This window comes from Alnus glutinosa, chromosome 12 (genome assembly GCF_958979055.1).
Source record: "Alnus glutinosa chromosome 12, dhAlnGlut1.1, whole genome shotgun sequence".
Classification (NCBI taxonomy): domain Eukaryota; kingdom Viridiplantae; phylum Streptophyta; class Magnoliopsida; order Fagales; family Betulaceae; genus Alnus; species Alnus glutinosa.
Window position 1 is genome coordinate 18,192,436 of NC_084897.1, and position 23,593 is coordinate 18,216,028.

The window sequence follows — 23,593 nt, forward strand, 5'->3', positions numbered from 1 at the left end:
AATATTTTACGCCCAAACAAACGGAGCATAAAAGTATTCCCAACAAATTAATTATTTGCAACTTTAGGCTAAAATAGCTAAACAAAAGATTAAAAATACATTCCATTGGATTATGTAAACGAAAGCTATAATACATTTTTCTTAGATCTGTGAACAGTTCAACTCTACATGTAGTATTGCATTGTTCACATATCTATCTTTTATTATTATTATTATTATTATTATTATTGTTTATCTCCACATTCTGCGCTTTTTTTCTTCCTTTTCTCTCCACGTTCTACATGCAGTTGCAGTTGATTGGTTTTTTTTTTTTTTTTTTTGTAAGTGCATTGATTGGTTTAGATTGACTAGTTTAAGTTACATAGAAGCCCCATTTAATGTGATATTATGATAGAATCAACGCTTAATGACCGTTAGAAAAATAATCGTTTAAAAATTATTACGTTAGGAAAATGACAGATTTAACAAAACGACTGTTAAAAAATATATCGTTAGAAAAATGGTCGTTTGAGAAAAAATGACGGTTAAAAATTTGCGTTAGAAAAATGACTGTTTTAACAAAATGACCGTCGATAAATATAACCAAATATGACCATTTAAAATAAAATAAAATAAAAAAAGAAGAAGAAGAAGAAGAAAAAAGGACAGTAAAAAAATACGATAATGAAAAAAGTAATAAAAATAAAATAAAGAAAGAAATAGAGTTAAGAATAGATAATCGGATGTATTATGCCTTTTAAAATCTATTAGCTAAACTAGATAAATTGAGTTTTAGTTAACTATTTTAGATTGAAATATACATAAATCAATAGGAGTGCTCTAAGGTCACATGTAATAGCATATCATCGTTATGTTCCTATTATAGACATTTATTCAAAGGCTTGTAAATATCATGTCGCTATAATTGATAATCATATTACTTCAAAGACAACTTTATAAAATTTTAAGATATGGTGAAAAAATCAGAGTTAACTTCATTTCTCAACATATATAAATCATGGAATTGGAACCTCTTCGTGCTATGAAAAGTATATGGGCCTTCCTACTTTGGTGGGTAGGTCCAAAATGAAAACTTTCGAGAGTATCCAGAGTAGGGTTCAAAAAAAACTAGATGGATGGAAGGAGAAGTTTCTCTCCCATGCGGGGAAGGAAATCCTATTAAAAGCGGTGGTTCAGGAAATCCCTACATACAACATGGGCGTATTCCAGCTACCCAAGAAACTGTGTTCTAACCTCAACTCCTTGATGAGTCGATTTTGGTGGGGTCGAACGGTGGATGCAAAAAGTGTTACTTGGATGAGTTGGAACCGACTTGGTGCTTCGAAAATGAAAGGTGGCATGGGTTTTCAGGATTTGTAGATTTTCAACCGAACTTTGCTAGCCAAGCAAGGTTGGAGATTGATCAAACATCCGAAGTCTCTTGTAGCTAGAGTTATGAAAGATAAATACTTTCCACATAGGGATTTTATGGTGGCACAGTTAGGGCATAAGCCCTCGTATGCTTGGAGAAGCATTTTCCAAGCTAAGGGGTTTTACTGGATGGGGTAAAGTGGTGGGTGGGGAATGGTGAGAAGATAAGAATTTGGAAGGATAAGTGGCTCCCTCCTCCTTATTCTACTCTTTTCCCTCCTCCTTTTTCTACTCTTTTCTACTCCCCCCCATCAAAGGTTGGACGTGGATTCCCGGGTTTCTACCCTCATTGATTCGACGACGGGGTGGTGGAATACCCAACTTATATATATGAGGTTTTTACCCTAGAAGAGGTTGCCCGCATTTGTAGTGTGATACCTAGCCCTTTACAAGCTCCTGACACTATGATTTGTGAAAATAAAATATTGACTTTTAAATTACCAAGTGTGTGTTCGTATGTAACAAAATTTCTTAAATGCGGAAAATAAAAGAGACAAGATATTTGTTGACGAAGTGGAAACTTTGTAAAGAGAGAAATCACTCCGGGGCAGCCAAACCCACGAAATCCACTATCCAAAGACAAAGCAAGTTACAAAGCACTCGTACTTACAAAATCCATTGCAGTAGTCATACCTTTAACTATAACACGAAACCTATCGTGAACGCTTCCCAATCAAGTCTTCTACTTGAAAGGGTCTTTGATAGATTCCTTTACCTTAGGGTCAACCCCTAAACTAGACTTCATACGAACAAATAGCACACACCGGCAATGGCTTGAGAGCTAACTGATCTTCAAATCTCCCTAAACACCCTCTCTAAGCACTATGGAATATTATACTGAATTCTTACAATTAAAAAGCCTAGAACCCTTTATTTATATGCTTAAATAAAACCTAATTCTGCTCAAATTTAGACTCTGGTTGTGGAGCATTCGGACAGAAGTTAGCCTCGTCCGGACGGTCTTCTGTGACCGCCTTTCCCAAATAGCGCAATTCTTCCCATAACAGGTCCACGTCCGGACGGCTTGGCCGAGCGTCCAGACAGTCTTCGTTGTATCTCCTTTCCGCACTCGTAAAGGAAACCTAGAATATTCTGGAATGCTGGACAGCGTCCGGACAAGTTGCCACAACGTCCGGACGTCTTGCAGAAACTTTCCAAATAGTGTCGACTAAAATCCAACTCCGTATAGAAATTGGAGAAGCTTGACCTAGCGTCCGGACGGTGTTGCCCTGACGTCCGGACCTCTTTGACGCTGAAACTTCTAGACACTGCAGGGCGTTCAGACGGTTTCACAGGAGCCGGCTGCTCTGGCTTGGAAATTGTATGGAATCTTCATGGACATCTTCTAGAAACTTGTGACAAGACACGAAGGCTTGAAACAAATATTGTCCATAAAACTTGAAGATTCTGAATAAGACCGATGATCCTGTTAAAATAGCAACCATTACATAAAGTGTTTTTGTCATCCAGAATATAGCCAACATAAAATACTAACAATTTGGCAGGGTACTTCATATGGAGTGTTCACGGCCGTAAGAAGTGCTCCACAAGGAGTTGCAGAAACAAGTCCAAGGTTTGGGAGAAAGCTCTAATGCTAAGGAGGAGGACGATGTATGGAATGATATTTGGAGTTTGAAGGCGCCAGTCGTGGTAAAGAACTTTGCTTGGAAGGTGGCTCATGATTTGCTCCCTGCTAAAGGAAATCTGTATAAGAAAAAAATAGTTCCAAACCTGGTTTGTCCTATTTGTCTACATGGCATTGAAGACACTATCCATATCCTCTAGGGATGTCGGTCTTCTATAGGGGTGTGGGTGCAAAATTCAAAGTTAGCAACCGGGGCAACCGATGGGAAAGGACTGTTGCAATTCTAGTGGGAGGCACTTGAAGGTGATGAGTCACCGATGGCACTCACAGTGGCAAGGCTTATCTGGTTGAGGCGCAATGACTTGGTGTTTGAACATGAGTTCACAACCCCTAGCAAACTGGTACAAGTGGCAAGAAGAATGGTTGGTGATTTCAACCATGTGATGCAGACTCCCATCGAGCAAACTAGAGGTCTCTCGGGTCTGGTGCACCCCCCCCCCCCCCCCCCCCCCCTCCCTCCCTCCCTCCCCTCATGCACTTATAAGAAAATTAACTGGGATGCTGCCTTAGACCCAATGAGAAAGTGGACAGGAATCGGGGTTGTGATAAGGGATGAAAAAGTTGGGTCTTTTGTAGCACAGGCCAAGGTCTTCCCTTTTTGGGTGGATCATTTTATGGCAGAAGCTTTGGGAGCATGGTATGCAGTGAAGTTAGGTTGTGATATGGGTCTAACTCATGTGCAAATTGAGGGCGATTCACTATCTGTAGTGGAAGCCTTGAAGAAGGAATGACCATGTTGGAGTAGCTTTGGACATTTGATTGCGGATATTAGGACTTGCCTACTTCAGATGCAATCTTTTTTTGTTCACCATGTCAGAAGGGAAGCAAATACTGTTGCCCATGGTATGACTAAATTAGCCATTTCACAGCTTCTAGATGAGGTTTGGAGGGAGAATTGTCCTTCAATCATTCGGAATGTAATTCTTGCTGAAGAAGAGGCTATTGGTTGATTAATGAAGTTGCCAATTTTTTTTTAAAAAAACACATATATAAATCAGCATAATTCTTTTTCTTTTTTCTTTCTTTCTTCTTTTTTCTCTCTTAGCGTTTTTTTTTTCCTCTTAACATATAAACCTAAACTGGCATAATTCATAAGCACTTTAGGCAGCGTGGTTATGGACAAGAACAAAAACCCAAGACATAACTTTTTCTTTTTATTTAAGGTTAAATACGGATTTGGTCCCTGAGTTTCGGCAACTTTATTTTTTAGTACCTTAGTTTCAATTCGCATCACAAATGGTACTTCCGTTTTGGGAAAATACCAAATTAGTACCTTAGTCAAATTTTTCATCAAAAAACTAACGGCCCACTAGGTGTCAACCCCTGAGGGTTGACATGTGTTTTAGTATAAAAAAAAATAAAAAATAAAAAATCTTTAAAAATTAATTAAAAATTAAAAACTTTAAAAAAAAAAATTGAAAAAAAAAGGAAAATGAGAGGGGTGGCTCAGCCACCCCTTGGCCATCATAGGGGTGGCCGACCACCCCCCATTGCAGAAGAAGAAAAAAAAAAAAAAAAAAAAAAAAAAAAAAAAAAAAAAAAAAAAAAAAAGTCAAGGGTTTTGGTCCTTGGGTGTAGCTGAACCACCTCCAAGGGCCAAAACCCATTTAAAAAAAAAATTGAGAGTTTACCCTGAGGATGGGGTGGTTTGGCCACCCCAGACCGGTCAAGAGGGTTGAGCCACCCTTTTGGCCAAAATGGGGGTGGCATGGTGGCTTCTTTTTCTTTTTCATTTTTTTTTTAAAAGTTTTTAATTTTATTTTTTATTATTATTATTATTATTATTATTTTTTATATATATACTAAAACATGTGTCAACCTTCAGGAGTTGACACCTGGCAGGCCGTTAGTTTTTGGACGGAAAACTTGACTGAGGTACTAATTTGGTATTTTCTTAAAACAGAGGTATCATCTGTGATGCGAATTGAAACTCAAGTACTAAAAAATAAAGTTGTCAAAACTCAGGGACCAAAAGCCTAATTAACCCTTTTATTTATTTATTTTGCTCATTGCCAGTTGCAAGGTAATTATTGGCCACTTTTATTTCTGAATATTATTAGTGGGCACTCAAAAGAATGAGCAATGGTAGGATATTTTTTGGTCCGAATTAATTTCATGACGATGAAGACCATGTTTGGAAATCTTCCTACCCACTTCTCCCATTTCTTGCGCACTGTGCACCGTCATTATGCAAAGTTCACAGGTCAGAAAAGTACAGCTCTAAAAAAAATTTAATTTTCACTTTCCCATTTTACCCCTAGCAAGAAAAAAAATGAAAAGCTATGAAGTGAGGAAATACGCATCTTGACAAGGATAACAAATGAAAAAAAAAAAAAAAAAGTTAATTCTGGAGCATGTCATGTATACGCACATTTCTGACAATGAATTTTTTACTTTTCTGTTTTACCTTTGGCAAGAAAAAAAAAGAAAAGAAAAGCGTTAAAGTGAGGAAATATGCGTCTTTCTAAGGGTTAAAAATGGAAAAAAAAAAAAAAAAATAGTACAGCTCTTAGAAAAAAAATAGAGTTTTCACTTTCCCATTTTACCCCTAGCAAGAAAAAAATGAAAAAATGTTGAAGTGAGAAAATACGTATCTTGACGGGGTAAAAATGAAAAAAAAAAAAAAAAAAAAAAGTTCATTCTGAGGCACGTCATGTATACGCACATTCTTGACCATAGATTTTTCACTTTTTTGTTTTACCTCTAGCAAGAAAAAAAATGAAAAGCATTGAAGCGAGGGAATATGCGTCTTGCTTAGAGGTTAAAAAAAAAAAAAAATCAAAATTTTTTTGTATATTTCTGGCCTGTACAGTGCGTTAGGTGGGAGAGAAGTGGGTGAAAAATTTCAAACAGGGCTGAAAATAATTTTTTCTTTGTACTTTTTGTGGGGGCCATTTCAAGTTAACACCGACAACTCCACACGAAGTAGCCCTGTTGACTGCACGAAAATCAGCATAATTTTCATCTTTTAGAATAAGCAAGAGACGCAAAAGGGTCCCCACCATTCTTGGACATTTAGGAGACTTTAAATCTTAGTGCCTGTCTGTGTCTCTCCCCCAATCATGCCCAACCAATGGGGGCTCACTTCATTACTCTGTGGACCCTCTCTTTCTATGCCCCGACCAGGTGGGTCCCTTGAAAACCAATTCCAGCTAACGTTCATCATCATCATCATCATCTCTCCCTTATCCGGTGGTACTTGTTTCAAATGTTTCTTCTAAAATAAACACGTATTATTTATAATTTTCTTCTATTATTGGATGAATAAAATGAATATGGGCTAAAGTTTACTATTTTTTATAGGACTTATACTCCGTTTGTTTTAATGTAAAATATTTTTTGTTATAAAATATTTTTAACTAAATTATTTTTTTTTTTAAAAAAATGATTTGAAAATATTTTCTTGCGTTTGGGTCGTACGAAAAAAATACCAACGACAAAAAAATTATCGGTGACGAAATTTCGTCATTAGCCGGTAGGATTCAGGCGATAAAGGCCAGAATCTGGAGGCAACGACCAAATTCTTGCCAGTTTTACTAAAATCTGGCCCAGTATGGCTGGATTATAGATAAATTGGCTAGATTCCAACCAAATTACCAGATTTCAGCAAGTTTTGCCGGAATTTGGCTTGGCTGGATTTCGACGAAGGTCACCGGAATCTGGCAATTTGTGCTGGATTCTGACTGAATTCGCTGGAATTTGGTTGCCAGAATTTGGAGACGTCGCCGGCATCGGAATCCGGCGATCGGATACCAAAATTTGGAGATCTTTGGCGGGAGTTTTTGGTTACCAACAAACTCTAATGCCTGGTGGTGGCAGATTCCCACAAACGTTCCAAAAACTAAATAAGCTTTTACGGTCAAACTGAAAACGATTTCCGTTGACTATCATTTTCGGTTGCACCAAACACCGAAAAATATAGAAAATATTTTACGCCCAAACAAATTGAGCATAATCTTGAAATCAATAGTATTATTTGGATTCTCATATTTAAATTTAACTTTTTTTTTTTTTAAAAAAAACTATGTCTTGGTTTTCTTATTTCAAATCAAAATAAGATATTTTGTTGATTATGTGTTTCATAAATTTCTCTCTATTACAGGAACGGTGCAAAAAGAGAATATGAATGAAACTAAGTTGATCATCCCATTATTCTTCTATACAATCATCTGCCCCCAGGCCCCAGCGTCCTCATATGTCTTTTTATGAAAATTTGATAAGAAACGAAGATTATATAGATGAGATTCGTAAACAATTCCCAGATTCAATTTATTCTTTTTATTTTTATTACAAAAAATAAATCTACCTAATGTTTGTGGCCACAATTGAGATGATGTGACAATAAAAACGAGATATTGATTATATGGGCCAAGTAAAAATTAGGAGACAGATGCATGTGATCCTTGTGTTTTACTTTTTTGAAAGAATTTTTTTTATCTATGAATTAACCAAGCAAAATATTAGGAGAGACAGAGAGAGTAATGACAATCCAGAGATACAAAACTTTTATTGAGGTTAATTACATTTATTTCGACCTAAAATAATTTATGACGGAAAATGTTTTCAGTCCATAATATTTTTGGAAAAAATCACTAATTATTCATTGTTTGGTTGATCGAGACTCTAAAAAAAATATTGGAAATGTTTTTAATTGCATAGTTGGTATAAAAAAATATTTTCCCACCGCAACTAAAAAAGATCAAAAACCACTCAAAATTGTCCGACAACGGCAAATGCAAAAACACTCCATAAGAATCTAAGACAAGAAGATATGATGGGGAAGAATATATATATGCATATGGGTAAGTTGTTATTAATTAATTGGCTCATAATAGTTATATTTAGTTAGTATGAGCAATTTTCATGCTCCATCAGACCTTTCTAATGAAAATTTTATTACCGCGCGTAAACTTTCAAATATAAAAGCTTACTCTAACCCATTGAACCTTTTGTGATATATATATATACATATATTTTCTCTTCTCCTTTTGTTTTAAAAAGCAATAATTTTTTTTTTAATAAAAAAAAATAGAAAGTTTAATTATCGTATGTTTGAGTTTGTATTAAAAAATTGGTAACTAAAATGATTAGAAAAGAAGAAGAAGTGTATTTTGTGTAGCTAGAATAGCCACTATTGTTGGAGATACTCTTAGGAGGCTACAAAATTGGAGAGGTGAGAAAAATTGTGAAAGGCAGTGGGTTACAACAAGGTAGGGAATGGTGAGCGTCGACAGAAAGAGGAATACCCATTGCTTATTGTTTGTTTTACTCTCTGTGTTACCTTTTTTCATTTAGGTTTTTTTTGTTGGGAGCCTACCACTTTAGGTTGTTCAATCATTTATAACCCTTTCTTCATTATCAAAAAAAAAAAAAAAACTAAGTAAAATAAGCAAAGAAGAAGAAGAAGAAGAAGAAGAAGAGGCAGCAGACGATGGAGGAGAGAAGGCAATTGAGTTCCTTGGTAATGGTGGCCGCGGTGTACTTGGAAATACTTCATCTATTTCAACCATATCAAATAAGGAAGAAGAACAAGTCAGAGATAGCAACGGATCGATACCTTCATTATCACAAGTTCAAATGTACGTAGTTTGAAGAATTGCTTTCGACTTTCGTAGCTTTCTCAACAAAGGAATTCAAAAAAAAAAATAAAAAAAATGGAAAAAAAATCGCTTTCTCATTAATTGCTTGGCAAGGTGGGAGGGGAACAACCCACTCGTGTCCTCAACACCACCCAAGGTTTAGGTTTGGATTGGTAATATATATAAATATCATATAAGTCTACGAATGCGATAGTTAATTAGTGGTTTGTTAATGATTTTTCATGTCTTACTTCTCACTGACAATCATGTCTGCAATGCTTTAATCAATCATTTCAGTGTATATATATATATATCTGATTTTTTTTTTTTTTTTTTGGGGAGGGGGATTCTGGAATAATTAATAACTTTTTGCACAGTTCTTACTCATATATATATATACACACACACAAACAGATAAATTTGTGAAACACATAAATAACAAAGAGAAAGAGAAAAGATGATCATATTTTGATTGGAAAAAAGAAAATACAAATAATATTCTTGATTTCAAGCTGAGTCCTAGCTATCAAGAATAGTACACTTTAGATAATATTAATTTTTCTTTACCCAATAATAGATGAAGATTTATCAATGATACGTGCATGTTTTAATAATGTAAAATAAGTATAATGGTCTTTATAAAACATCTAAGAACAAATTGTAGCTATAAATGCAAGACAATTCCAATCATGCATACACGATCCATTATCCTATATTAAATAAAAATTTATAAATGAATTCTGAAGATGCAAGTGTAAAATGATTATAGACTCGTATAACTTATTTGAGAATTTTTTTTTTTTTTTAAAAAAATAACTTTAAATTATTAACGTGTTTTGGACAGTATTTTGTTTTTGTTTTTAATTTGAAAAAAATATTTTGAAGTTATAAAAATGCAGAAACTGTTTTTATAAGATGTAATGTTATTTCTAAAAAATAAATTAAAAAATGAGAACTTTATAAAAGGGTATTGAACTATCACGCGTTTTGATGGAAGGGTACTAAACTATCATTTTTCTTGAACCAAGGTTTTAAACTATAAAAAAAACTCTCAAATAAGGGTATTCCGTTAGCTTTGGGCGTTAAATCGTGCCAAAATTTTCAAAATACCCTTATGTTTATTTTTTAAAAATTTTTTATAAAAATTTTCAAAGATTCAGACATAGGTATTTTTGCAAATTCTGTTAAATTCTGACCAACACCTAAATCCTAGCATTTTTTTTTTTTTTTAGAAAAAGAAGAGGGGTATTTTGGGTATTCCGTCAAAATTTAATGCCCAAAGCTAACAGATACTCTTATTTGAGGGTTTTTGATAGTTTAAAACTCCAGTTCGAGAGAAATGATAGTTCAGTACCTTTCCGTCAAAACGCGTGATAATTCAGTACCTTTTTATGAAGTTCTCACAATTAAAAAAGGTCAATAGAGGGAAGAGGACCATGATGTTTATTTTGTTTTAATTACTAATAATGAATACCAATTTATGAACTTTCATCGACTAATCGAGATAAATATATATACTATTTCGACTTTTCTCACTTGTTTAGAGAGAGAAGCTCACTCTTCTCTCTTGGAAGTAGAAGATTTTCTTCCTCCTGGTGAGGCTTTTCTCCGCCTACTGCGATTGTCCTAGGAGAAGAGGATTGGAGTTCCTCCCTCCTCCCTTCCCTTCTTTTGTTTTCCCTTAGTTCGTTAGCCTTTTCTTCTTATGGTCTTTAGTTTTTTATTCTGTTTTGCCGCCCAACACTTGCAGGGCATCCCTCTCCTTTCGACCTAACCATGCCATGCTCCGCCTCACCGACCTCTGTTCCACCATTCTCCATATTTGCTTCGTCTCCCGTTGCCGATTTGCACCCAAGAAGGTTTGGAAGATCAAATCTTGGGTTTTATGAACTAGATCTGTCATCTTCCGCCACTCTCCCCCACCAACACACCAGTTCTTTGCTCTCTCCGGCCTCTCTGCTTCTTAACACCGCCTCTAGCATTTATGTCTCCCCTCCATGCGCTAGTACGTGGCCCTCACTGGTCGGCATGTGGACTCCACGCTCCTTTCCGTCCTCGATTTCCGCCACCGTTGCAACTGTTGTTGGTCTCTTTGTTGTTTTTCTGCTTTTGTTTATCTGCTGTATCTTTGTAGGTTTTTTTTTTTTTTTTTTTTTTTTTTTTTTTTTTTTAATGTTTTTAATGTTTTTGTGGATTTCGGTGGGTTATTATCTCTCTATTTCTTTGTGGTTTAATCTTGTAGAGGATATTCTTTTTATTATCGGAGTTCGTAGCTCCTCTTCGACAGTTTCTAATCAGGTTTCTACAGTGCATCTCCCTCAACAACTTCTTCACAATGGTTGTTGGTTTTTTTTTTTTTTTTTTTTTTGAACAAATAGCATGTGCTATCATTGATACTGGAAAGCCCGAAGGCATACAACTTGAGAATTAAGGGACAGACCCCTAACACTCTAAGTCAGAAGGATTTGACTTAAAACCAGCTACCTAGGCAGAATCACGAATCTCACTAGAATTACATTTAAGTCCCCCACTTACAATAAAATTCTAATAAAATTTGAATCATATGTAGGCAAACTGTACATAGAAACAAAGGAATACACAAACACATCTAACAGAAAAATCGCCCAAGCCGATAGTAGGAGCACTGTCATCGCTGAGACCGGCGCGTATAAGGTACGTGCCTCCCCTGGTGCTACCCAGCAGCAAATCGGCCTCTTTGTCTCCCGTCGCCCCCTTTGCACAGCGAAGGGTTTTAGCTTTTTCCAACACTCTTTTGCATAGTTCCTTTGTGATAATTTATGGACCTATTTTCTGTTACTATTTTTCTTTGGCATTGACTTTTCCTTTTGGGTATGTTGTTAGAAACTTACTCGCTCCTAGCTCGATCTCATGTAACCCACTTTTTGTGTATTGATTAAAAAAAAATAGAGGTAAAAGTTAAATTAGTAAAAGATAAAAAAAAATAAAAATAAAAATGGATAAGGACGGTACGGACGAAAATAGTAGTACTGTCCAACCAACATATATCTCATGTAATCTCTTTTTTTGTTTTGTTTTGTTTTTTATTTTTATCCTAAGCAGTACAACTGGTGAAAAAATGTACTATCAGTCTCAGGCTCTTAATGGCACACGTGCGGTGTCTCTCAGAGTTACACAGACATTAGACGACAGTGAGGGCGAAAGTGAGAGGTGTGGTACCATTCTAATAACTGCACACGTGTGGGGTCTAGGATATTGACTGTCTGCCGTGGGGCCCTAGCCCACACGAGGGCTATGAGTGTGGATCGGTTGGAATGGGCCTCTCTTTTATTAATTTGGAGTGAGAGGCAAATCGTTGTCATTCTTGCTTTCTGCGTTTTGTCATCTTTTAAGGATAAACTGAATTTGGACATTAAGATTATAAAAGAACAAAAAATAAAAATAAAAATAAAAACAGCTCATGAAAGAATGGCGAAAAATTAGCTTGCTTGCCATGCCATGGCCATGGGCATCATTGTCTCTATCATTATCCTTTTCTTTTTTGTTGTTCAATTGTAATTAAGAAAGTCTTTTTGTTTTTGTTTATGGCAAGATATGTATAGAGTCTATAGACTATCTACTTGACTAGTCTCGAGCTGAGAATAGAAGCCTGATTATGGTAGTTGGGACCCAAATCATAAATTCTGATGGGTTGAGTGAACCAACAAGCCCGTCGTTCAGATAATAATGGAAGACGTGTTGCAGAGAATAATTGCTTTGCCACGACATCTCAATTGTCATCCCATTATTATCAAAAAGAAATAATCAAGCAATGTCGTTAACCACTAGGGGACACGTAGCACTTCACAACATCTTATAACTGCCACGACCAAACAACGTGTGTGGAATTCGGTGCCATTACCCTACTGAGACCGTATCTTACCAGCGAGCGACAACTGGCTAATTAAATGACGTACATACCTCGCTAAAAGACATGAATTAGACACGTATCACACTTGACCAAAGTTGTCCCTATCATAAGATGACACCTGACTAAGACAGTATAAGGGAAAACACTCTGTATAAGAAATGGAAGGCAACCATTCTAGGCATATACATATATATCATACTTCACCTATCTAGCTATCGCTCTCTCGCATAGATTCATTAAACCTTTTGTTAATTTAAGCATCAAAATATATCCAACTACATTATCATGCTTAATTAATTGATTTGAGATTTGCTTTTTCCTCGTTCGTCTTCCATTTTAGATAGCCTAACACAATGTTTTGGTATACAAAACATCATTAAAACATCATTAGGGTTTAGGGAGGAGATCATGAGGACACACTGGTCGCTGAGTTCAATTTTTTTTTTTTTAATCAATGGATTTCACACACACACACATATATATATATTTTATGTACTATATATATAAACTTCTAAAATATACAAAATCAACATTATTAATTATGATTTATTGTCATGTCATGTCATTTAATTTATTTTTCATTTAATGAGATAATAAGAGGATATAAGTCTTACATTTAGCATTATTCTATAATTTATAGTAGAGTTTCTTCTATCCTCTAGCCCTCAATCCTCAACAATTCATTTCTTTTTAATATTTTATTAATTAGCGATCATACATATATATATATATATATATATATATATATATATATATATATATATTCTGTAGACATACATGTTATATTTTGGTTATTCTTAATTCTGGATTGTTTTAAAACACAGCACATGGAAAGTTGTATATATCTTCTTTGTTTTTTGGGTTTTTTATTCTTTTTCTTAATTAGGGTATCATTGGAAGCTGGTTGACCGTTGACGTACAAACTTTGTATTCTTGGTGGGGTTCTGGGTCCCAGTCAATACCTATCTACCAATAAAATGCAGCACATGGCTTTCTAAAGTTGACTTTTTCAGCGCGCTCCACCAAGGGCTCCCCACCCACCCCCCAGGGCTGCAAGAAGGTGGAGATCCCCTTTCCTCATGAATACAAATAATGGTATTTCAGTTAGCCAAACTACCTTAAAAATAATTTTAATTAGTCATTATTAAAATTATGGATAAATATAAGAAAAAAATACATATATTCTTCTCAAACTATCATTCAATTGTCAATATCTCCTCAAACTACTAATTGTGTCAATATTCTCCCTCAAACTATCAAAAAAATGTCAATGTCCCTCCTCTCCCGGCTAAGACCAACAAAAAGACAAAAATGACTCTAATTTTTTCAGAATAAGACAAAAATGTTCTTATGAATTCCAAAAAAAAACTAAAACTAAAACTAAAATAAAAATAAAAACGAAAAGAAAATTAAAAAAAAAAAAGAACGATTTTTTTTTATTTAAATAATTTATGAAGGATATTTTTGTCATTAGGGAGAACATTGACATTTTTTGGTAGTTTTAGAGCTGGGAGGAAGGGGGACATTGACAATTAATTAAATAGTAGTTTGGGGGGAAATATGTGTACTTTTTCCATTAATATATTATCAGCTTACCATTTTTTTCTTGGTCAAAATACGAATAAAAATGATTCAAACTAGAAAAGTTATTGTTAATCTTGAACATTTCTAGATGGAGCTGAGTTAATGTAGTTTGATGGCATATATAGTTCATATATAGATTCTGATCAAATATTGCTACATCACGTACAATAAATTCTAACAATACTATTATACTAGCTAGCTAGCAATAATTGTCGATCTAATTCAAACTAATTGGAATTGGATCCCAGTTATTTGTTGCAAGTTATTATTTGAAAATGTTGATTCAATCCATGTAAGGAAGATATTTTCAAAAGTTACATTTTGTAATCCGGAAAACTACTCTTTTAAACGAGCTAGTAAGTTCAACAAATAAAAGATTACATATAATTTTTAGGCATTGTGCAATTGATTAGGGAGAATATTTGAGAAATGCCTTTGTTCAAATTATAAAAAATAATGGATTAGTAATCTCATCTACTAAAATTAATTTATTTCAGAATAATACTCATTTTCTTAGCCATAATATATTTCAAAATATCATAACTCTAATAAATAGATCTCTCCAATTTGCAGATAAATTTCCTGATAAAATTAAAGATAGGAATCAATTACAAAGATTTCTAGGAAGCTTAAATTATATTTTTGAATATTATTATGAAAATCTCAGAATCATATGTAAACCTCTTTATCAGCGATTCTTTTAAAGAAAATCATTAATCAAGCAAAAATTGCATCGTCTAATTCTAAGCAAGAATTCAGAAAGCATTTGTTAGAAACTTTATCTTAATTATTAGATGATGAGGATGAAGGCGAATCAGTGCTTCCAGGATATTCCCAAGATCCATATGATGATAATGAATTATGACCGGCAAGAGTTATTTTCAGCACAAAATTATGACAAACAAGAATCATTCTTAGCCGATACTAAAAGACAAATTGGCGTGCATTGGCCAACTACAATTGTCTCCCGCCGACGCATCCCGACGAACTACTTTCGACAAGTATTATTGGTTACAGAATAATTGCTGTCACCAACCTAGAATAAGTTCACTATCTTAAAAAATTTTTCTCCTTTAGAATCTAAATTAGCCACTTTTGCTCAAACAACATCATTTTCTTCAAAATCAGATAGCATAAGTTCTCATTTTCTTACACCAACAATACCTACTTTTGCCCAACCATCCCAAGTATTGCATAAATACAAATCAGACCAACCAAAGTTGTTTCCTGTAGAACCTGAGTACGTACCAACATATGAAAAATGCCAGAGAATTTGTAACATAAATGTTCTCATCAGGATGAGATTTTACGCCAGAAGAGCAAAATAAATCTAAAAATTTATATATATATATATATAGGAGATATGATACGTTTATAACTTTTATACAACTCTAACAACATTTTTTTAATATCAAACCATTGGATATGTAAGACCCACATATAAGAAAACAGATCTAACGGTTAGTTTGAAAAAAATATTGTTGAAGTTGTACAGGAGTACATTGTGTCAAGAGTTGTACAACAGTCATTTTTCATATATATAGATTGAGTTGTATTATTTACACACACATTGTACACACTCAAAATGGGTGTGAGATTTATGCATGTGAGACCTATGTGGGATGGATCCTACATGCATGGGTCTTACATCCATTGTAAGTGTATAGAATGTGTGTACAAAATATGTATACAAATATCATTTTCCATACAGACCCTACTTTTATCTCAATTTTTATCTTATTTTGTTGATGTGCAGAGTAAATCAACCATTAGTTAGTTTTTTTCTTCTTTGTTTTTTTTTCAAAAATAAAAAATAAAAAATGCAAAGACTAAATTGACAATACCTTATTAAAAAAGTAGGATAATGTGGTTTAACATAACTTTTGGTATACGTACCGTGCCATATTATAAACCCCTTCTCCCATGTATAACTACTAAATCAGCCTTATACCTTTGATATATATGACCTTAAGCCAGGCTTGTTGGCAACAATACACACTAGCCGGCCGGCCAAAAGCCAGCTGTGCCAAGTCGATAAAACTTGAACGTATTAAGCCGGCCAAACCAAAATTAGTTAGAACGGCCGAGCCAAAGACCCTTTCATGAATAAGCAGGTGCAGGGAGCATCGAGAGGATCGAGTTGCTTTCATGTATAGTATTGATCCTAGCCCCTTCCACAGCTTGGATCACTGGCATTCTGTTACAACTAGAAAATGGCATAAGCATGAGCTAAGAGAGTGATAGTCACAGATCAAATTATGTTAATTAAGCCCCAAACTTACCTTCAAACAACCATGCGCGAGAAACACTCTACAAAAAGAAAAGGACCGACTAAATGGTTGAGATCGAGGTACGCTCACTTTATTCTTGCCAAACTTTCTCTTATATTTCTCTACTCAAAACTCATTACTGGCTTAGGCATTGGAATAACTTTCGCCGGGGACCATCGATGAATCACTTTAACCTTTTCCCTGTTAATTTCTTATTTTGCAGGCATTATCTATTCAGAACTGGGTGCGATCAACCGGCATCGATCTTCAACTATCAATTAGAATCTCGTTAGTTTAGATTCCATTTTCTATGGCCTTCAAATTATACAAACATATATATATATATATATATATCAAGGTTTACGAGGCTAGCTTGATAGTGATTTTTCCTTTAATGTTTTATGGGCTGTGTGCAAGCGATAAAGTTGTTCTTTTGGTGATGCACTCGGCACTTTTGTTTTCGATATCTCTTTGTCAAATTTGTGAAGGAACAGCTGGATCCATTGATACGATGGTGAAGGTGCTTCGGACGGTGACCACACAATGGGGAGTAGGGGGATAACAACACTAGCTAGGATTAAAGATAATCTTGAAGCAACGATAATGTCCGTTTTCTTTTCTGAATATCCATAAATCTTATCTCTTAATTTGCTTAATTATTTGATTTGATTGGACCTAATAATCTGCTGACACGTCATTAAGGCATTATCCTATATATTCTTCTATAAATGCTATTCTTTTGATGATGGAACTTCATTGGTAAAAATGTCCCCAAGCTGGCAATGTATGTGGGAGAGCAAAAGTTAGGAGAAGGAAAAATCCGGAAAAAAAAAAAAAAAAAAGAAAAAGAAAGGAGAGAAAGAAAAAAGAAGAAGAAGATAAAACTTTATAAAATGGTATTAAATTATACGTTGTTTTGAAATAAGGGTACTGAACTAGTAAATATAAAAAATTGGAGCATCCATGTTTATAAAAATCTCATTTAAAGGTACTCCGTTAGAATTTGCTTTTAAATCCTAAAGGAGTACACAAAATGCGTATCTATATTTTTTTTAGTAAAAAAAAATGCTTAAGATTTATGTGTTGGTCAGAATTTACAAAAATACTCATACTTGAATCTTTGAAAATTTTTATATATATATATTTTTAAGAAAAAAACACGGGTATTTTAAAAATTTTGACAGGATTTAATAGCAAATCCTAACGGAGTACTCTTAAGTGAGACGTTTAGAAACATAGATGCTCTAGTTTGAGACGTTTGCTAGTTCAGTACTCTTATCTCAAAACGACGTATAATTTAATATATTTTTCATGAAATTATCAAAAAAAAAAAAAAAAAAAAAACCATCGAAATGAAGTTAGCAAAAAATTAATGATAATTAAAATTTCATCAAAATTAAAAGAATCCCCATTAAAGCTAGTGATTGCAATGAAGCCCACAAAAATTAACAGTACAGAAAACGAACCTCTCATATGTTTCACCTGATATCAAAATATTTGCTTTATTTACAAAGGAGTTGTTTATATCTTAATTTCTGTAATTCTTTTCTAAGCAAAGTATTTTTTTTTTTTTTTTTTTTTGCCCTTTTTCTTTTTTAAGGTAATTAATCAGGCATATATAATTGGAAGGAGCATTAAAAAAAAGGCAAACATAGCCAGCTGGTGTGTCCACTTGCCTTACCACAATCATTCCGAGAATGACATCATGCATGACATCACTCTCCCGACAAGCTGTGGACGGTCCAAATAACAAGACCCTACACGTGGCAACATCCGCACCGTCTAAAAGTCCCTCCACGACATTACCACATATATTATCACCCAGCAGAGCTAAATTGGCTTTCTTCTAAAACTTCCATATTCCCATCTTCACTTGCACCCTCTCTGGCAACATTAGCAAGGGAAGAAAGCTACAAGAAGAAAGGGAAAAACAGAGAGAGATCTAGAGAGAGAGAGAGAGAGAGAGAATAAAAAAATATTGTGAGATCAGAAAGGAGAACATTTGGACGTGAATTTGGTGGGAAAATATGAGCAGCATTTTGGAGTCCGTTGAGCGTGACAAGTATAGCATGATTAACTTTGAGGAGACGGAGTTACGCCTAGGGTTACCTGGTGGAGGTGGAAATGATGGTGAGGCAGCCAAGAATGGTGGGAAGAGAGGGTTTTCAGAAACCGTTGATTTGAAGCTCAATCTATCTTCCAAGGAGTCTGTGAAGAATAATGAAGTTGATGAGAAGATGAAGAAGAAGAGTGTTGTACCTCAGCCATCGTCTAATGATCCTGCAAAGCCACCAGCCAAGTAAGCTTCTTTTATTACTTTAGCTATATATATGGTCATCCGTTAATATTTCTGAAATCTTGTTTTCTTGTCTATTTATGTTGATGTTCTTTGGTTTTGAGTAGTGTAAATGCATATATGATATATGGATGAGAGGTCAGATATGTTTGGCTTCCTAGCTAGTTGCTTGAATGTTTTAGTAAACGTTAACGTTGTTGGAGTATTTTTAGAAATCAATGAATTAAACGGTTATTTTAGTTTGCTAAGAAAATTAAAGCAAACTTGTTGTCACTTTGTCTAAGAATTAATAAGTTAAGAATTCATGAGGTTCCATTCAAGAAATCAGCGTTTTTTGCCACATTTTTTCTTCTTCTACATCTTATTCTTTTGGATTTTAAATTGTTTTTATGAAGACATGACCGAAAGACTTTATTTTCATCATCATCATATCATCATCTTCTCCCTCTTAATACTAATTCTTATGGATTGTTTTTATTAAAGACATGAAAGACCTTATTTTCATCACCACCATGATTCATCTCCTCCTCTTCTTCTTCTTCTTTGTTATTGTTATTATTATTATTATTTTGTTATTATTATTATTATTTTGTTATTTTGTTATTGTCAATAAATTAATGAACGACTTTAAGGATATGGGGCTTTACATCCTAGACTCGTGAGCAATTTTATTGGCCTTTTCAAGGCTTTGGTTGGTTGTCGGGAAGATGTAGGAAAAGAACAAAACATTTGGAATCTTTAGTACTTTTCTCAACAACCAAACAATTCAAACGTGAAGCAAGGAACATGGGAAAGATAGTCCAATACAGCTAAGTTGATCACCTGACACATCCTTTTAACTACACATTCAGAAGCACAAAAATAAGTATATTTTTTTAAAAAAATAAAATTAAATATTAGCCGACCTTACAGATAAAAACAATCTCAAACCATATATCTAGATGCTTTTTTTTTTTTTTTTTTTTTTGCTTTCAAAATTTTAGGATATTAACATTATATATCTTAATGTTTGGGATACGTAAAGTCAAGTGTAACTAACAAGATATAAGGATGTAAACTTTGACTTTCAGGGAACAGGTTGTGGGTTGGCCACCAGTCCGATCATTCCGAAGGAATATCGTGGCCGTGCAGAAGAACAGTAACGACGAAGCCGAAAAGGTGGGTTGGCCACCTGTCCGATCGTTCCGAAGGAATATCGTGGCCGTCCAGAAGAACAGTAACGACGATGCCGAAAAGGCTAGCAGCAGTGCAGCCTTTGTTAAGGTTAGCATGGATGGCGCACCCTATCTACGTAAGGTGGACTTGAAGCTGTACAAGAGCTACCCGGAACTCTCTGATGCCCTAGGGAAAATGTTCAGCTCCTTTACCATTGGTAATATATCCGGCACTTCTTGTTTAATTAAAAAATAGCTTAATTTTCACAGAAATTAATTAAGGATAGAAAATAATGGTTAATTAAGTACTTGTTCATAAACTGATCAGCGAAAGGTAAATTTTGGTTTTGATTCATGAAGGGAATTGTGGGTCACAAGGGATGAAGGATTTCATGAACGAGAGCAAATTGATAGACCTCTTGAATGGTTCCGAGTACGTGCCAACTTACGAGGACAAGGACGGAGATTGGATGCTTGTAGGCGATGTGCCATGGGAGTAAGTATTAATTAAATTATTAAATTTATAACTAATATATATATATATATAACACACACACACACACGATTATATTGCTAATTAGTTCTTCTTTTGTTCTGCAGGATGTTTGTTGATTCATGCAAGCGCTTGCGGATAATGAAAGGATCTGAAGCAATTGGACTTGGTTAGTTACTTTGATTAACATTAAGTACTACTAGCTATACGTACTTTAACACTATTAATTACGTAAAAAACAATTATGCTTAATATATAATTGTTTCAATATATATTTTGCAGCACCGAGAGCGGTGGAGAAATGCAAGAACAGAAGCTGAAAGAAGTGTTTTCAGAGTTGTGTCTATGGTTGAAAGAAAAGCAGACCGGCTCGAGAGCGGTCGAGCAGGGGGTTTGGATGTACTGTCTGTACCAATGTTTTTTTGTTTTTTGTTTTTTTTTCTTAATATTTAGAAGCATAAGAGAGACATATTGGAGATTTGTTAGGAACAAGAAGCAATAATATGGACGATGTTTATAAGACCTTGCTCATGTTCATGTGTAAGCTTTTTTCTTTTTTTCTTTTTTTTTTTTAATTGTCAATGGCTTGTCTAATAAAAATGTCAACGTTTCTTGTTGTCATGACTCACGAGTATTTTTTTTTTTGTCCCCCCCCCTCCCAAATTTTCAATGGCTTTTACTTATTTTATGTGGCCTATGATGAGATTCTATGAATTATGCGTACCTTTATGATTTAACTTTTATTTGTATTTTATTTGATTGGTTGAGGATCGAGGCAATAACTAAGGTCCATGAACAAAGCGATAAGGTGGAGCATAGCCATGTGCATATTGTCGAGGGCATTATCGTTTTGGTTGGCTTATTTCTTGTCAACCTTTTTCATTTTTTTTTTTTTAAAATTTTTCTTTTTTAAGATTAAATCTGCACATTAAGAATATATAGTTCATTTTCCCACCCCAACCTCAGGCAAGGTAGGAATCATTCACATGTTTCTTAGCTTCCTTTTAAGGATAGTGACAGTCTATATAATATTATAATCCTTCAAATTTGCTAATAGGCCAATTGACCTCCTTTTTTCACCATGCTATTCACCAAGTACATTAATATTTTATCACTATATTATTAATTATGTTGATGCGGCAGTATCATTATAAATTCACAATTGAATCGATCATTGTTAAAAAGAAAAAAAAAATGTAAATTGCCACTACCACCAACAGCATAATAGAATAATTTAGTAAAATATTAATATTGTATATAGTATTACTCGATTAGCTAATTAATGATAAATGTGATGTGAAATGTTATATATTACATTTTTATTTTATAGCTATTCAATGATACTGATGCGATTGTTTCGACCAATTTTTTTGATAAATTTTTAGTGAAAGAAAAAAATTTAAGTGTTGGGTTAAAATTGTCGGCAAGCATTGTGGGATAAAACAAAACCCAATTAATGTTGTATTGATTTGAGGGACCGTATAATTGAGGTATGCAAATTGCTGTCTTTCCATTTAAGTTTGGCTGCAATTATATTTAGGGGCATAAACATTACGATCCAATCGATCAGTTAGCGATTAGGCAAGCTAGTGGGTGGGGATTGTTCTTCAAGTTAGGGATTATTTTTTGTTATTTAATTAATGGATTAATGATTAAATAGAATTGCGTAATGTACGGCTTAATTGGTTGGAAACATGTGCAGAAAGATTCTCCAACACAAACTAGCTAGGGATTTGTGAAGTCTGTCATTTCCCTCTCAAGAACTAGGGATTTGTTGCAAAGTGATTATTATATTTTTCCTACTTTAGATTATTATATATGTTTTTCACTATTTGGCAAGTGAATAATTCTGATATCATTAATAAATGATAAAACTAGGGATTTGTAAGATATGGTCTAGTCTCTTCTTTCTTTACACTACCAATTATACTGACAGCTTGGTTTTTGCATTTGTTTTTATTTATTTTTTTGCTTTTGTATTTGGCCTATATGTCACGTGTATATATAATTTATTATATTTAATAATAAAATGCATATATGATGTACGGTACGGTAATTTATTGTATTAAATTACTCAATGGAATCGAATTAAATTAATTGTTATTGACATTAATTTGTAAAATGATATCAAATCAATTTAATTAATTAATTATTTCTTGATGGGTGAAATAATTACGGTATATACCAATTTTGAGAATTCCTGACCTAGCCTATAAATAAAAAGTATGTGTACTCCATCAGTGCATCATTCAGTAAACAGAGGTTAAAAGATACCTCTTATTATTTTGCTTTCCAAAGTTCTTTAAAACGCTCGAGCAAAAATGATTAATTGGATGTAATTCTAAATCATTTCTTTCACTTTTCGCTTCGTATTTGTTTAATATAATAATTATGTTTATGCTAACATATGGTATCAGAGCAATCTTTATGTCATTTTGCATAGCGTCAAGTTTTGCTATGCGTTATCATTATTGAATGTACTTATTTTTGTGAACATAATTTGTTTATAATTATATTTATTGTTTACGTACGGTTGAAAAGTATATGGGTATTTTCTTTTTCTTTTTTTTCTTTTTTTATGTGAAAACTTTTCACCATGGGGTATTTTCTTTCACCTACGGGTTTTTGTTTTTGTCTTGAAACCCACTGTCACAGTAGGGTTTTTTTTTTCCCCAATGTGTTTGCCACGCTGTACGAACCAAAAAAAAAAAAAAAAAAAAAAAAAAGGTCTAAAAGTTTTTATTGAAAAGGATGGAACTTTATTGTTACAGAAACCCAATTTGCCTCGTGAAACACACTTTGAAAAGCATGATTCATCTTTATTTGTGATTTGTGAAGAGCATAGTTTGCTGTAATTATATTTTGAAGGTCATGCGTAAATTAAGGCAACATGTTTGGGTTCTTATGGAGGTTGATACTTCCTTGAAGGACTCACTTTATTTCGGCGTTTTGATTCAAAGACGGATACATAATTTGTGTACAGGCCTTGCACCACCATAAGCTTTGCTGCAAATACAAGCACTGTTCATAAAGATGCGAACAATGATGTGCAAAGAACAGGGTGGCGCCGCAAAGAGGCTAAAGTTTTCGGGTTAGGGTTTGTATTTCATGTCATAAAATTTTGGTTCCAAGTAGGGTTTTTAACCCAAGCCAGACCTAGTTTCAGTTAATTTTTTTTTTTTTTTAAAAAAAGGTCATTTAGTGGACTGGACCAAATGGGCAGCCCAATATGGAGACCTGACCTAATAAAGTGGACTGACCCAATACTGTAGC

General features: G+C 34.1%; 1 protein-coding gene across 1 annotated transcript; it reads left to right on the forward strand.

Annotated features, from left to right (window-relative positions):
• The first annotated feature begins 18,212 nt into the window (after window positions 1-18,212).
• LOC133851128 (auxin-responsive protein IAA16) lies at window positions 18,213-20,941 on the forward strand. Its single transcript, XM_062287439.1, has 5 exons — window positions 18,213-18,676; window positions 19,744-20,045; window positions 20,188-20,323; window positions 20,428-20,489; window positions 20,603-20,941. The coding sequence occupies exons 1-5, from the start codon at window positions 18,405-18,407 to the stop codon at window positions 20,638-20,640; spliced, it is 810 nt and encodes a 269-aa protein (XP_062143423.1). The 5' UTR covers window positions 18,213-18,404; the 3' UTR covers window positions 20,641-20,941.
• The last annotated feature ends 2,652 nt before the right edge of the window (window positions 20,942-23,593 follow it).

Excerpts from the sequence above, each read along its gene's own strand:
- LOC133851128 (XM_062287439.1), top strand. The coding sequence starts at position 18,405 with ATGAGCAGCATTTTGGAGTCCGTTGAGCGTGACAAGTATAGCATGATT. Across the intron at positions 18,677-19,743 it reads CCTGCAAAGCCACCAGCCAA|GGAACAGGTTGTGGGTTGGC; the intron begins GTAAGCTTCTTT and ends TTTGACTTTCAG. Across the intron at positions 20,046-20,187 it reads GTTCAGCTCCTTTACCATTG|GGAATTGTGGGTCACAAGGG; the intron begins GTAATATATCCG and ends TGATTCATGAAG.